At 35.1% G+C, this 13,450-nt stretch overlaps 1 protein-coding gene across 1 annotated transcript; it reads right to left on the reverse strand.

Moving 5' to 3' along the window:
* Nucleotides 1–5,550: 5,550 nt before the first annotated feature.
* ube2al (ubiquitin conjugating enzyme E2 A, like) lies at nucleotides 5,551–12,053 on the reverse strand. The gene is made up of 6 exons (XM_042495079.1): nucleotides 11,879–12,053; nucleotides 7,449–7,529; nucleotides 7,300–7,325; nucleotides 6,982–7,071; nucleotides 6,767–6,855; nucleotides 5,551–6,366 (listed from the first exon to the last, which is right to left on the reverse strand). The coding sequence occupies exons 1-6, from the start codon at nucleotides 11,920–11,922 to the stop codon at nucleotides 6,238–6,240; spliced, it is 459 nt and encodes a 152-aa protein (XP_042351013.1). The 5' UTR covers nucleotides 11,923–12,053; the 3' UTR covers nucleotides 5,551–6,237.
* Nucleotides 12,054–13,450: the final 1,397 nt, after the last annotated feature.

Consider the following 13,450-nt stretch of genomic DNA (forward strand, 5'->3'; position numbering starts at 1 on the left):
GAATTTGATGTTTTTGACATCACAGTCAAATAATTATTACACTACATGCCATGAAGACCCCGGGCCTCATGCAAGAAACTTTATACAAACACAGATTTTTGGGATTCACCAAAGCTTTCTTAAATTTGGTGAGTGGTCAAAAGCACTTGTACCGAGATAAGAGAAAAACATCTTTTTTTTGCAAGTCCACAAATTGTTGTCAAACACAAGGAAAAGTACGTTTCATCTTTGAGCAACTTTTTAAAAGTGCATTAATATAATTTAATCAAATTTAGATGGGGTTTTAAGAGGAATTATCATGACTCAATTATTAAATTTAAGAGGTAAAATGATACCACTATACTCAGTCTATTGATCCCAATGATTGTAATTTCAGTTGCTGTGTTTCCCTCTGCTGACCAGTGCTGGAATGTAACTGAGTACATTTACTCAAGTACAGTTCTTAAGTACAGATCTGAAGTTACTTTTGCGTTACTTGATTGTCGTGATCTTGCGCCACTTTCCACTTCTGCTCCGCTACACTTCAGTGAAATATTGTACATTTTACTCAACTTCTAGATAGCTACTTTACAAATTAAGATTTTTTTTCACACAAACCACAAATATTAAAATATACAAGTGCAGCTGAAAGAATTAGTCACTTAATTCAAAAATTAATTGGCAACTATTTCTTCCGTGTAAATCAGTCTTTGCACAAGGCACCAAAACCATCCCTTATGTAGTGTTTAGGGGGCGTTTCTTATTCTAATAGGTGATTTAAGATCAAGTGGGACTCTTCATTGAGCACACCCGGGTTAGAGCAAATCTGGGTGGTTAAGAGCGTTGTATCTGCACCTGGAGTTGACTTCTCTTATATTTCCTCTTACCAGAACAGTAAGAGAAAATATAAGAGAAAGTTAAGAAAATGTTGCTGCATGAGGCCCACTATGTAGTATGTCATTCAAAAAGTGATCGCATACATTTAGTCCAAAAACTCTTGTGATGATCTGGTGAGAAAAGAATAGAGATACAACATAATAATACTGCAACAGTGTTTCTGTAGCGTACTTTACAATGATATTTTTATGGCATACCATACCATGACTTTTAAGGGATATGCAGTCTATGACGTTTTTATGACTTACTATGCTAGAGCGTTGGATGGCGTATGATTCTATAACATTTTAATGACTATACTATGACTTTTATGAAAACCTATGACTTTTTTTTCTGACATTGTATACTGTACTATGAGCTTTCTATGACATAATACACTGAGATTATGACGTGATATATGTTAACTTTTTTATGCTTTTTTGAACGAATGCTATACAATTAATTTTTACGCTATTTTGGAAGGATATTGGATATTTTTTAAGCTATTTCAGAGGAAACTGCTGTACAAAAAGCTTTTATGCAATTTTTTTTATTAACGCTTTACTGTGATTTTTTTAAAATTTATTTTGGACCACATTGTTATAAGATGACAGTTTGATGCTATTTCAGAAAAAAATCCATTAAGTTTTATGCTATTTTGGTTGACCTACTACTACTACTACTACTACTACTACTACTACTACTACTACTACACACAAGACTGTTTTGTTCTATTTTTGAAAACATGGTATACCATATGCTTCTGACAACGTGCAATACTGACTGATGCAACATGACTTCATTGCAGTATTTCAGACGACATTTTATCTATTATGGCCCTTTTTGCAAGTTTCTAATGATGTGAGTGTTTTGGAAGGCTATTTTATGTACTTTAATATGGTATAATGTGGTTTTTAACTGTTTTTCAGATAATCATATTTTGTCATTTTTGCTTTTTTACTATAGCCGAGACATTTTTGGTCCTTTTTGCAACTTTCTATGCTATAGTGTGTCTTTGAGGACTATTTTATGTGGTTTACTGTGTTTTCAGCTGTTTTTGGGACATGTCATATTTTCACAATTTTACCATACTACATCCTTGCATTTGGGGTCATTTCTTTAACATACTAAATTATAGTGTTTTGGCCCTTTTTGCAACTTCCTATGCTGTGGCGTGTCTCAAAAGGTTTTTTATGTGTTTTAATATGGCTTTTGTTGTTTTTGGGAAATGTCATATTTTGACATTTTTGCCATATTGTAGCCATGCATTTTCGGTCAATTTTTCAATATGCCAAATGATGGTGTTTTTGTCCCTTATTGCAACTTTCTATGCTATGGTGTGGTTGGAAGGCTATTTTGTGTGGTTTAATGTGGTTTTCAGTTGTTTTTGGGACATGTCATATTTTGACATTTTTGCCATACTATAGCCTTGCTTTTTTTGTCATTTTTTCGACATACTGAATTTTGGTGTTTTGGACTATTGTTGCAACTTTCTATGCTATGGCGTGTTTCGCAGGGGTATTTACTGTGGTTTAAAGTTGTTTTTAACTGTTTTTGGGACATGTCATATTTTGACATTTTTGCCATACTATAGCCTTGCTTTTTTTTTGTCATTTTTTTGACATACTGAATTTTGGTGTTTTGGACTATTGTTGCAACTTTCTATGCTATGGCGTGTTTCGGAAGGCTATTTTATGTGGTTTAAAGTTGTTTTTAACTGTTTTTGGGACATGTCATATTTTGACATTTTTGCCATACTATAGCCTTGCTTTTTTTTTGTCATTTTTTCAACCTACTGAATTGTGGTGTTTTTGACTAATTTTGCAACTTTTTATGCTATGGCGTGTTTCGCAGGGGTATTTACTGTGGTTTAAAGTTATTTTTAACTGTTTTTGGGACATGTCATATTTTGACATTTTTGCCATACTATAGCCTTGCTTTTTTTTTTGTCATTTTTTCGACCTACTGAATTTTGGTGTTTTTGACTAATTTTGCAACTTTCTATGCTATGGCGTGTTTCGCAGGGGTATTTACTGTGGTTTAAAGTTGTTTTTAACTGTTTTTGGGACATGTCATATTTTGACATTTTTGCCATACTATAGCCTTGCTTTTTTTTGTCATTTTTTTCGACATACTGAAATTTTGGGTGTTTTGGACTATTTTTGCAACTTTCTATGCTATGGCGTGTGTTTCGCAGGGGTATTTACTGTGGTTTAAAGTTATTTTTAACTGTTTTTGGGACATGTCATATTTTGACATTTTTGCCATACTATAGCCTTGCTTTTTTTTTGTCATTTTTTCGACATACTGAATTTTGGTGTTTTGGACTATTTTTGCAACTTTCTATGCTATGGCGTGTTTCGCAGGGGTATTTACTGTGGTTTAAAGTTGTTTTTAACTGTTTTTGGGACATGTCATATTTTGACATTTTTGCCATACTATAGCCTTGCTTTTTTTTTGTCATTTTTTCGACATACTGAATTTTGGTGTTTTGGACTATTGTTGCAACTTTCTATGCTATGGCGTGTTTCGCAGGGGTATTTACTGTGGTTTAAAGTTGTTTTTAACTGTTTTTGGGACATGTCATATTTTGACACATTTTTGCCATACTATAGCCTTGCTTTTTTTGTCATTTTTTTTTGACATACTGAATTTTGGTGTTTTGGACTATTGTTGCAACTTTCTATGCTATGGCGTGTTTCGGGGCTATTTTATGTGGTTTAAAGTTGTTTTTAACTGTTGTTTTTGGGACATGTCATATTTTGACATTTTTGCCATACTATAGCCTTGCTTTTTTTGTCATTTTTTCGACATACTGGATTTTGGTGTTTTGGACTATTTTTGCAACTTTCTATGCTATGGCGTGTTTCGCAGGGGTATTTACTGTGGTTTAAAGTTGTTTTTAACTGTTTTTGGGACATGTCATATTTTGACATTTTTGCCATACTATAGCCTTGCTTTTTTTGTCATTTTTTCGACATACTGAATTTTGGTGGTTTCTGACCTTTCGCAACTATGTATGTTATAGCGTGTCTTGGAAGGCTATTTCATGTGGTTTAATGTGGTTTTTAGGTGTTTTTGGACCATGTCATATTTTGACATTTTTCACTACACTATAGTATAAAATGTTTGGTTGTTCTTTCAGGATGCAATATTATGGTGTTTTTGCCGTTTTCTAACATTCTGCGGTTTGGCATGTCTCTGCACGTTGGTTTAATGTGGTTTTCAGCCGTTTTTGGGACGTCATATCTTTTCAGCATTTACAGCTTAAGGTAGGTTAGTGGGCTCAGTGGGAATGCCAGTTTGAGTTACAAAGATGGAGTCAATGAAATGACCAATGAACCTTAATCCATTAGAGACATGAGAGGGAATGACTCACTGTTTTGATGGAGAGTGGGCTGAAGTTGGGTTCGGGAGTGAGAGGTACCTTAAGTAGAGGGGGTGTGGCTCATCGTGGACATCTCAGTCACTGATGAGCCTTGTCTTTTGGACACTGAGCGTAGCGTGCAACGTCATGGTCAGCAGGTCCAGAGTGAAAACAAAGCCTGGAGTGGTTGAGGATTGGCAAGCAGGCAGGCAGGTGTGACTTGAAGTTGTGAGACAGGATCCTTAGTTCAGTGTTTGAGCAAGACGTTATTGGATATCTGAGGACAAGAAAAATGGAAGGTTAGATCGCAGTTCAAAATCTTGCTGTCAAAGCACAAAGTCATAAACTTGGTTCAGCAAATTACAATACCACATGTGGTGAGGGGATAATCTGGTGCTCAGTGGAGAAAAACCTGGAGGTCTTGTAGAAGTGGTGATGAGTTGATCAGCAGCAGTTGTGCAGCGGAGTCAGGAGAGCAGTAAAGACACGTCTCATATTGACACACAAAGACGGACAAGACACACACGCACCTGACAGACGGGGGGAGAAGTGTGATGACGCAAGACTTTTTTTTGCTATTTTGGACCGCATACTAGTTCTACTTTTTATCATATTTCAGACATAACATACAATGACTCTTTCATGCTGTTTTGGACAAAATAGTGTAATAGCCTTTTACTTTTTTGTGATATTTTGGACAACATATTATGCTCTGACTTTTTATGATATTTTGAATGAAGTTGTGCAATGAAGTTTTTATGCTAATTTGGACAACATGCTACACTATGATTTTTCTAATATTTCTGACGACATACTGTAGTTTTGACTTTCTTTACTCTGACTTTTTTTTGGCTCGAGGTCAGTGGTTCTGACATTAGACCAGCAAAATCTAATCAGCTTGTTGAGTGGAAGTAGATATTTATGCCACATTTGAAGGAATTCCCTTAAGTTGTGCTTGAGATTCGGCATTCACTAGAATGGGACGGATGGAAAGTGCTATCTACCGACGAACAGATGGACAACCTTAAAAACATTACTCCTCTGACCTTGGCTATTGTTGGCATGAGGGCAAAAAAGTGATTTTAAGCACTCTAGAGTAATTGAAAGAGTATCACAACTCACCAGCAGCACCAGCACCCATGCTGCTTTTGTAAGGATTTAACTCCCCTGGTATTTAGTGACGTTATTTAGCGATGACATTTATAATAAAACCACGGTTTCGCTTGTGGGCAATAACTCAGACTGATTTGTGGTTAGTTTTCGATCTTAATAATTTTTAGTTTAGTTTCTGAATTTGCAGTTACAATAAAAAGCTTCCAACATAAAGATGGATTTGCCTTTTTTTTTTATTTACAAGTGCTGAAAAAATGACATGGGGGACAACCAGTGCAAAATCTGTACATAAATTCAGTTGCAGGTATTTTATATACATGAGTACTGAACAGGAACGTGAATACACTCTTTCTGTCATGCATGTAACAGAGTTCACAACACGGCAAAAGACACGGTGTAAAGATGTCTGATTTAGTTTTTAGTCCATGATGCTGAGGCTGCTCATTCTCCCAAGGTAAGGAAGGATGACTACATCGGAGCAGACGAACTGCTTTGTGAAAACAAACTGGCAAAAAAAAGGTAAGGAGCACAACAGAAGAGGACCCATGACGTAATTCATACACCCTCTGAAACATAATCAGCCATGGGGAGTGATTACAGCAAGTAAGAACACACCAGAATTTTTGGGTAATGGCCCACAAGTCCATACTGACAAAACATCAAGGCAAGATTCAGCACATTTCCCCTGATGGACTGGAAAGGGGGGGAGGGGGGCAGAATAGAAAAAATAAATCCCTCTTGGGCAAAAAAAAAAAAAAAAAAAAACATTCTATGATGGGAAGTTGAAGGTAAAGTGCATAAAAGCTTAAAATCAAAAAGGGGGGAAAATTAAGAGGTACTCCACTAAAACTTGCAGCACACACAGCTTAACAATGGAGAGAGCAGCTATGAGGATTGTCAGGTCAACTGTCTCTCCAGCTTTGTTCTACGATGGCAGACACACGCTTCTCGTATTCCCGCTTGTTCTCCTGGTACAGCTGAGCTGCCTGGCTGTTGGCCGGACTGTTGGGGTTTGGTTCATCAAGCAGGGACTGAAGGAAAGAAGATAAATACTGAAGGTGAGAAAACAACCAACCTGCATCCACCTCAAGACATCTGAAGGCACCTGACTGGTCTCTGGAAAGTCAAATGTTTTTCACATTTATCTGACATTTTATTGACTACATGATTCATTGATTAGTTGAGAAAATAATCAAACATATAAATGAAACCACTACTGAAAATAATCGTTAGTTGCAGCGCTACCTGTCACTATTACAATTTATTCTTTTGTATCTGGGCTTTTCTCTGTTTGTTTTAACTATGGCAGATGTTTTTTTTGAATAAACTGTTCTTGATATGTTCGTTTGTAACCAAAGCTTTAAAAAAAAAAAAACGTAATAAAAAACAAATAAAAAGGCATGCCTGCATTTACAAACATCTACTTCCTACCTGGATAGATGTGAGAATAGAGGACACGTCATAAGTGGGACTCCAACGATTCTGTAGGATGTCCAAACATATACTGCCATCTGCATAGACTGTTGATAAAAACATAGTTAAACACGACACACAAATATCAACACGGGTATTTATATATATACACACACTGTATATATATATATATATACATACAATCAACACAACAGATGAGGAAATATTCCTACCATTTGGATGAAACATCTTTGACACAAATCGTACTGTGGGGGGTTTGTTGGGGTATTCTTCTGTAAACTCTACAATGAGTTTAAATGTACCTGGGATGAAGACAAGACACACACACACACACACACACAAAATCGTAATTGTGCACCATTAATCCTGACTGTGCGTTAGCAGAGAGGAATGTTTTAAGGCAGATAAAGGGTGCAGGTGTGGTTGCTTCTATTCACCTGAACACTCCCTTTATCAACATGACGTACACATATTACAGGTTCAACAACTATTAAAAAAAATAAACACGTGGAAGTGAGCGAGATACTTACCGTCCTCAAAGGGAGTTCCTTCAGGGCTGTGAGGTTTGAAAAAATAAGTATTTCATCATTTATTTTGCACTTCATACGCACATTTAAAAGAGCAGAAGTTGAGGTGACAATCTATCCGCGTACGTCATGGATGTACATCAGGGACTTACCCAAATATGACTGCATTCCACACCATAATGTTGTTTTCAGACGGGGCACCGCTGACACCAGCTGGAGGGTCCTCTTGTAGCCTTCAGAACAACAACAACAAAAAAGAAAGAAAGAAAAGAAAAAGAAAGGAAAAGTTTAAAGCATTACTTCTAATCTAAACTCCACAGGCTTAAAACTACATTTATTTTTTAACATTAAGCCGTAGCTGAATTCCATATAAACATAACTCTACCTACGAACATGTGTGGTGGCAGTACCGCACACTTGTGGTTAGAGTAAACAGACTTAATTGCCCCAATAAAAAAATTAAAATAAATCTGTGTTACTTTCCCAGATGTTCCCAGATCATTTAGTCACAATTAGACTTTAACCCTGGCTTTATATTTTTGATAAATGACATTCAGCCTTCTCCTTTGAACAAATATACACAATAAAAACGAATCAACTGTCTCTTTAAGTCAAGGATCTCTCCAACTTCAGGGAAGTCAGATTTAAGACTTTTTTAAAATGCCAATTTTACAATGACCAAAACTGAAGAAAAAGACATAACTAACATCGATTACTGAAGTAGAAACAAAGTTCCTTTCCTGGCCACACACACATAGATAAAGTAAGTACTTTTTACATTGTAACGTCAGAAAACAAACAAAAAAAGACTCTCAAAAATCTTAATTTCCATGTTTTGGAAATTTTAAGACTTTGAAAGATTTATTTGTACATTATAATACCAATTAAGGTGTTATTTTAGATTAAATTATTGCCTTTTGAGACTTTTCGGGGGTCTGTGTTAACACTGCAATCGAGTCAACACGGTTTATTATGTAAATATTGGACAATGTAACATCAAAAACATCAACATCAGAAAGGAATATAACTAGCTGGTCGAACTGTAGCGAAAAAACAGACACAAAAAGGCTTATGGTTGGACATTCTCTTATAAAATCCCATTAATGGATATTGGTGATCATCTTCCTATTTTTGTGAATTTAGATCATTTTAGGGTCAACAGCTCAGTTGGCCTTAACAAGCCTTTCTTTAAATTAGTGAGAATTAGCACACCAGGAAGAAATGAGGTATTAAAGTTGGACCTTGCAAACTATAACTGGGACGAGGTTTATGTTGACGATCCGAATCAAGCATTTGACACATTTTTACATTTATACAACAAACATTGTCCTGTCAGGAAGTACTGGGTAAATAAAAAGAAATATAATGGAAAGCCATGGATGACTTAAAGTCTACAAGAAGCATTCATAAAGAAAAATCTACTATATAAGACAGAGAGTATAAACCGTATAAAAATAAGCTGACCTCTATAATGAGATCTGAATGGAAGAAATACTACAATAAAAATTAGGGGATAATAAATATCACATTAAAAGAACTTGGACGTAATAAATCATATAATTCAAAACAGAAATTTCAAATCAGACTTACCTAGTTATTTATTGAACAAATCTGATGCTGCAGTTGACAACTTAAAAAATATTGATGATTTTAATGACTATTTTGTGAATGTTGGAGTTTCACTGGCCAACAAAATTACTGTGTCAAATGACAAAAAAGAAAGGTTCGACAAACTCATTAATGCTTAAATTAATTCCACGTTTCTTTGTGGAGTTGATAAAACTTGTCATAATTGAAATGGAATGAAAATTTAAAAAAAAAAAGGTAATACTAATTTTTAAAAGTGGAGATAAGCATTATATGGACAGTTACAGACCTGTATCTCTACTTCCTCAATTTTCAAAACTATTAGAGACACTATTTGTTAAACAATTGGACTTTTCATTGAGAAATGTAAGTTATTGAGTGACCATCAGTATGGAGTCAGGAAAAATAGAACCACAACCTATGCAGTAATAATAAATAATAAATAATAAATAATTGGGGAAATAACAGAAGCAGTTGAAAATAATACAAGTTTTTTATATTGATTTACAGAGGGCTTTTGATACTGTGGATCATAACAAATTACTGAGAAAACTTGGCAGGTGTGGAATAAGACGCATAGCTCATTTTTGGTTGAAAAGCTATTTGGAAAATAGAAAAAAAAATGTGCAAATTGATGACAATGTGTCAGGATTTAGGGAGGTCACTTGTGGGATACTGCAGAGTTCGGTAACTGGTCCAAAATCATTTCTACTTTATATGAATAATATCTGTAATGTTACAGACTTATAACAATTCCTTAATTTTTGCAGATGCTACCAAGTTATTTTGCTCTGGGAAAAAACTTAAAGGAACTTTTGTTCGCCATAGAAAGGGAACTTGAGATTTAAAATGTTGATTTGATGTCAACAAATTAGCTCTCAATACAAAGAAAACTAAATTCATGGTTTTTGAAAATAGAAAGGATATAATGGGGATACTGAATTAAAGATCTGTGATGATAAAATTAAAAGTTTTTGTGACTAAATTCCTCGGGGTAGTGACAGATGATAAATTAACATGAAGACAACATATTGAGTATATAAAAGGTAAAATATCAAAATCAAAGCAATCTTATACAAATCTAAGGATATATTAAATCACAAATCCTTGTATATTATTTACTGATCACTTCCATATATGTTGTACTGTGTAGACTTGTGGGGATCAACATTGAAAACAGCCAATAATTCAGTAATGTTACAAAAATGAGCTATGCGTCTCATCCATAAAGCTGCTTAGTATGATCACACAAACCCAGGTTTATAAAGTCAAGTATTTTGAAATTCAATGATTTGGTTTGTAAATTTACCATTCCAAAAGATAAAAAAGGCACAAAAAAGGGATGTATTTCTGTTTTTGGAGTTAAATTTTGGAATGATGCCAACTTTAATTTAAGAATGTGCACCTTGTTATTGATTTTTAAACAAATGGCTTAATTAAAAGGCTATTTTTGAGAGTTACACATTGAAATAGGTTTTTTGTTTGTTTGTTTTTTTCCTCATTTTTATTATCATTTTCAGGTGGGCACCTTAATTTAATGCAGGATTTTATGTAGGGTAGGCATATATAAGCATTCTGCTTCAGCCTATACCTTTTCAGTCATTATCATCATATGTTATTTACTTTATGTTGTTATCAAAAATGTACATACCTATTATTAGTTATACATTAGAGTGTATGTTGTGAATATTTTATGTCTTTGCTGTGTTGTCTGTGATGACTGAATAAAAATACTACTACTACTACTAATATGGAACTTTCAGTAGCTACATTGCATGGTACTTAAGAGAATACTATTTTATGTTGGATGAGTGCAAAAAATATATTAATTTCTGTAATTTTCTAAAATATAGTGCTACACAACTCCATGTGATGGCACTCCAACAACATGCTAATATTTTGCCAACAACAATGGATCCTCTTAAAAGTTTCATCAGTTGCTACCATCTTTGAATTTGAGTTAATTTTGAATTAAGGCTGAATATTTGTGAGAAATTTTGTCTTGCTTTTATGATTAACTTTCCATTAAAACTGGTATTGAAATACCAGGAATTACACATCAGAACACACAATACTTTTCTTCTAACCATATTTATCTCGGCAAAATAGAAAAACTGAATGTGAAAGTCAAAACAAAATTGTTAACCTCCCTCAACTTCTACAACAAACCTTATAACACATGTCTAATACTGTGTTGCACAATCACTACTAGACAATAGAAGCTTGTGAAAGGTTAAGAGAGCTTACTCTGAAACACTAATGACAAAAAAATCTAATAATCCGTGCGATCAAAGGATTTGAAACTCCCGAAATTTAAAGTGAAATGAAAACATGACTGAGGACCCAGATACTTTTTTGGCTTACCGTTAAACACAATGTATTCGTGTGTGATTCCGGTTAAAAAAACAACGTTATATTGCTAAATCATTGGAATAAATCTGTCTATAATTACTTACCTGATATCAAACTTCGATTAACGAAACTATTTTACCCATTCCTGATTTCAATATTACTATTGTTGGTTGGCAAGATAAAGTTAAACAGCCTGTTAATGTTAAATGACACGGTTAAATGTCGTTACGTTGTATAAAATGTGTTTACCTGTGGATAAAAGGGCCAACCGGTCCCAGACATTTAAATGCTAGCTCATTTATAGTTAGCCGGCAAACTGTAACAGCCACTCCAACGTTAATCGACTATACGTGCTAACACGTATTAGTTAGCACTGTTAGCTTCTAGCTGCGGGCGAAGCGCTTCTACAAAATTGCCGTTATTTCACTTAAATGTTTCAAGCTCATAAAAACACCACATAGATATTACAGTATTTAAGTTACCATCGTAGTTCACTGTAGATATTGGTGTATTAGTAGGTCTATATTCACAAAAACATACTGGCTAGCTATGCCAAGCTAACGTAAGCTAGGCTAATGTTAGCCGTTTTTGACAAATCATAGCTAACTATCATCATCGGCATAGTTCCTGACCATCAACTTACCGTTTAAAATCTCTCATAAGTCTTCTTCTAGCCGGGGTTGACATGGTTTAACTTGGGAACACGTGCTGTCAACACTGGTACGGTTACGGGAGATAATTTGATCGGAACGTTGTGTTGTATTTAAGGGTTATTTGACGCCTTCACCGTGACCCCGATCACAGCGGCCCGACGCTTCTCTCGATAATCCGCCTGACTCCGAGGCTAGCCCGGCTAGGTTTACCGGACGATACCACATCATGGAAAAGAGGAGGGGACAATGTCGAGTGCCAGATTTCCCAAACTATTCTAACATTGGGAAATCACCACAAGAATCCGGTGTCGTCCAGGAAATATCTTATAAGAAATAAATGATGGTTTATGCCAGGAAGATATATGTATTTTCTTCGTTGGTTAATTTAACAGTATTTATTTTTCACCCCCCACTATGATTGAGGGCGTCGTTTAACATGGGGCGTGTTCACAGTGACGTGGTGTTTGTGCAGCGCAGCTATGACGAAGGTTGACCTCAGTGACAAGTGACTGTTGGCAGAGCAAACCAGCAGCTCTGCCCATACATGTGAGGTCAGTGATACTCAACTCACGGCTCGCGGACCAAATCTGCCCCCCTCCCCAACCAGTTTCTAATTTACACCAAAAAAAATGATTCATACTGGGGATTGTTTTGTTACTTTTTAACACACATAAGGTCCCAGAGTGCATTAAACAGCATCAAAATAGAGCTTGTTTATTAAAAGTGCCTATGTACTAAAATCCGAAAAATGTTCTGAAATCCTGGAAACATCCTAAAATCCCTTAATTGTCTTAAAATCTGAGACACATCCTGAAATCCTAGAAATGTTCTGAAGTCCTAGAAACTTCCTAAAATCCCAGAAATGTCTTTAAGTCCTAGGGTCTTGTATGGGGATGCTGTGACGGGCCCTTCACCTCCTGTCATTTTGTGAAAGTGGCCCCCAAAGCAAAGCAACTATCCCTGGGCTGGAATACTTAGTACTGGAATACTGGGCTATATACTTTATATAGTCTATTTAAGTATATACTGTATTAAAGTATATAGGGAATATCTGTGGGGCAATTCTGTTATAAACACGCTCTACTCTGAAGGAATATTATTAACCCTTAAGCCTTTAAAACCTGGAGCAACATAATTTTCTTTGTGCTGCTTTCAGACGCCTTTCACACTTTTTCCTCCTAAGGAAATGATTTTTCTCTTGAGAATTTAGAGAATGTTGAGCTACTTGAGCATTTCCATTTCATGCATCTCAGAGGAAAATACTGTACTTTTTACTTTTAGTTACTTTCATAACTTAGATTATTAATACAAAATGCAATCGACCAATAAATCATGTATAACTAAACTGCCCAGCAGTATACTTATACTTTTACCATCCACAACATTAAAGTGATTTATTTGAATTTTGAGATTGTGGTTATATTTTATATTCCTCAGACCATGCTGCAATAATATTTCTCGTTTTTTTAGACTTTATGATTTTATTGTTGACTGCACTGCTCACTTTATCTATTTTTTAATTTACTTATTTGCTGACTAATAACAGTTTTTGTTATTTCATG

This window comes from Plectropomus leopardus, chromosome 10 (genome assembly GCF_008729295.1).
Source record: "Plectropomus leopardus isolate mb chromosome 10, YSFRI_Pleo_2.0, whole genome shotgun sequence".
In the NCBI taxonomy this organism is placed as follows: Eukaryota; Metazoa; Chordata; class Actinopteri; order Perciformes; family Serranidae; genus Plectropomus; species Plectropomus leopardus.

Bases quoted from the DNA above. Each gene is read 5' to 3' on its own strand.
- ube2al (XM_042495079.1), bottom strand. From the start codon at position 11,922: ATGTCAACCCCGGCTAGAAGAAGACTTATGAGAGATTTTAAACG. The intron at 7,326-7,448 runs GTAAGTCCCTGA...CAAACCTCACAG, and splicing joins TGGAATGCAGTCATATTTGG to CCCTGAAGGAACTCCCTTTG. The intron at 6,856-6,981 runs GTAGGAATATTT...TTTTATCAACAG, and splicing joins AAAGATGTTTCATCCAAATG to TCTATGCAGATGGCAGTATA.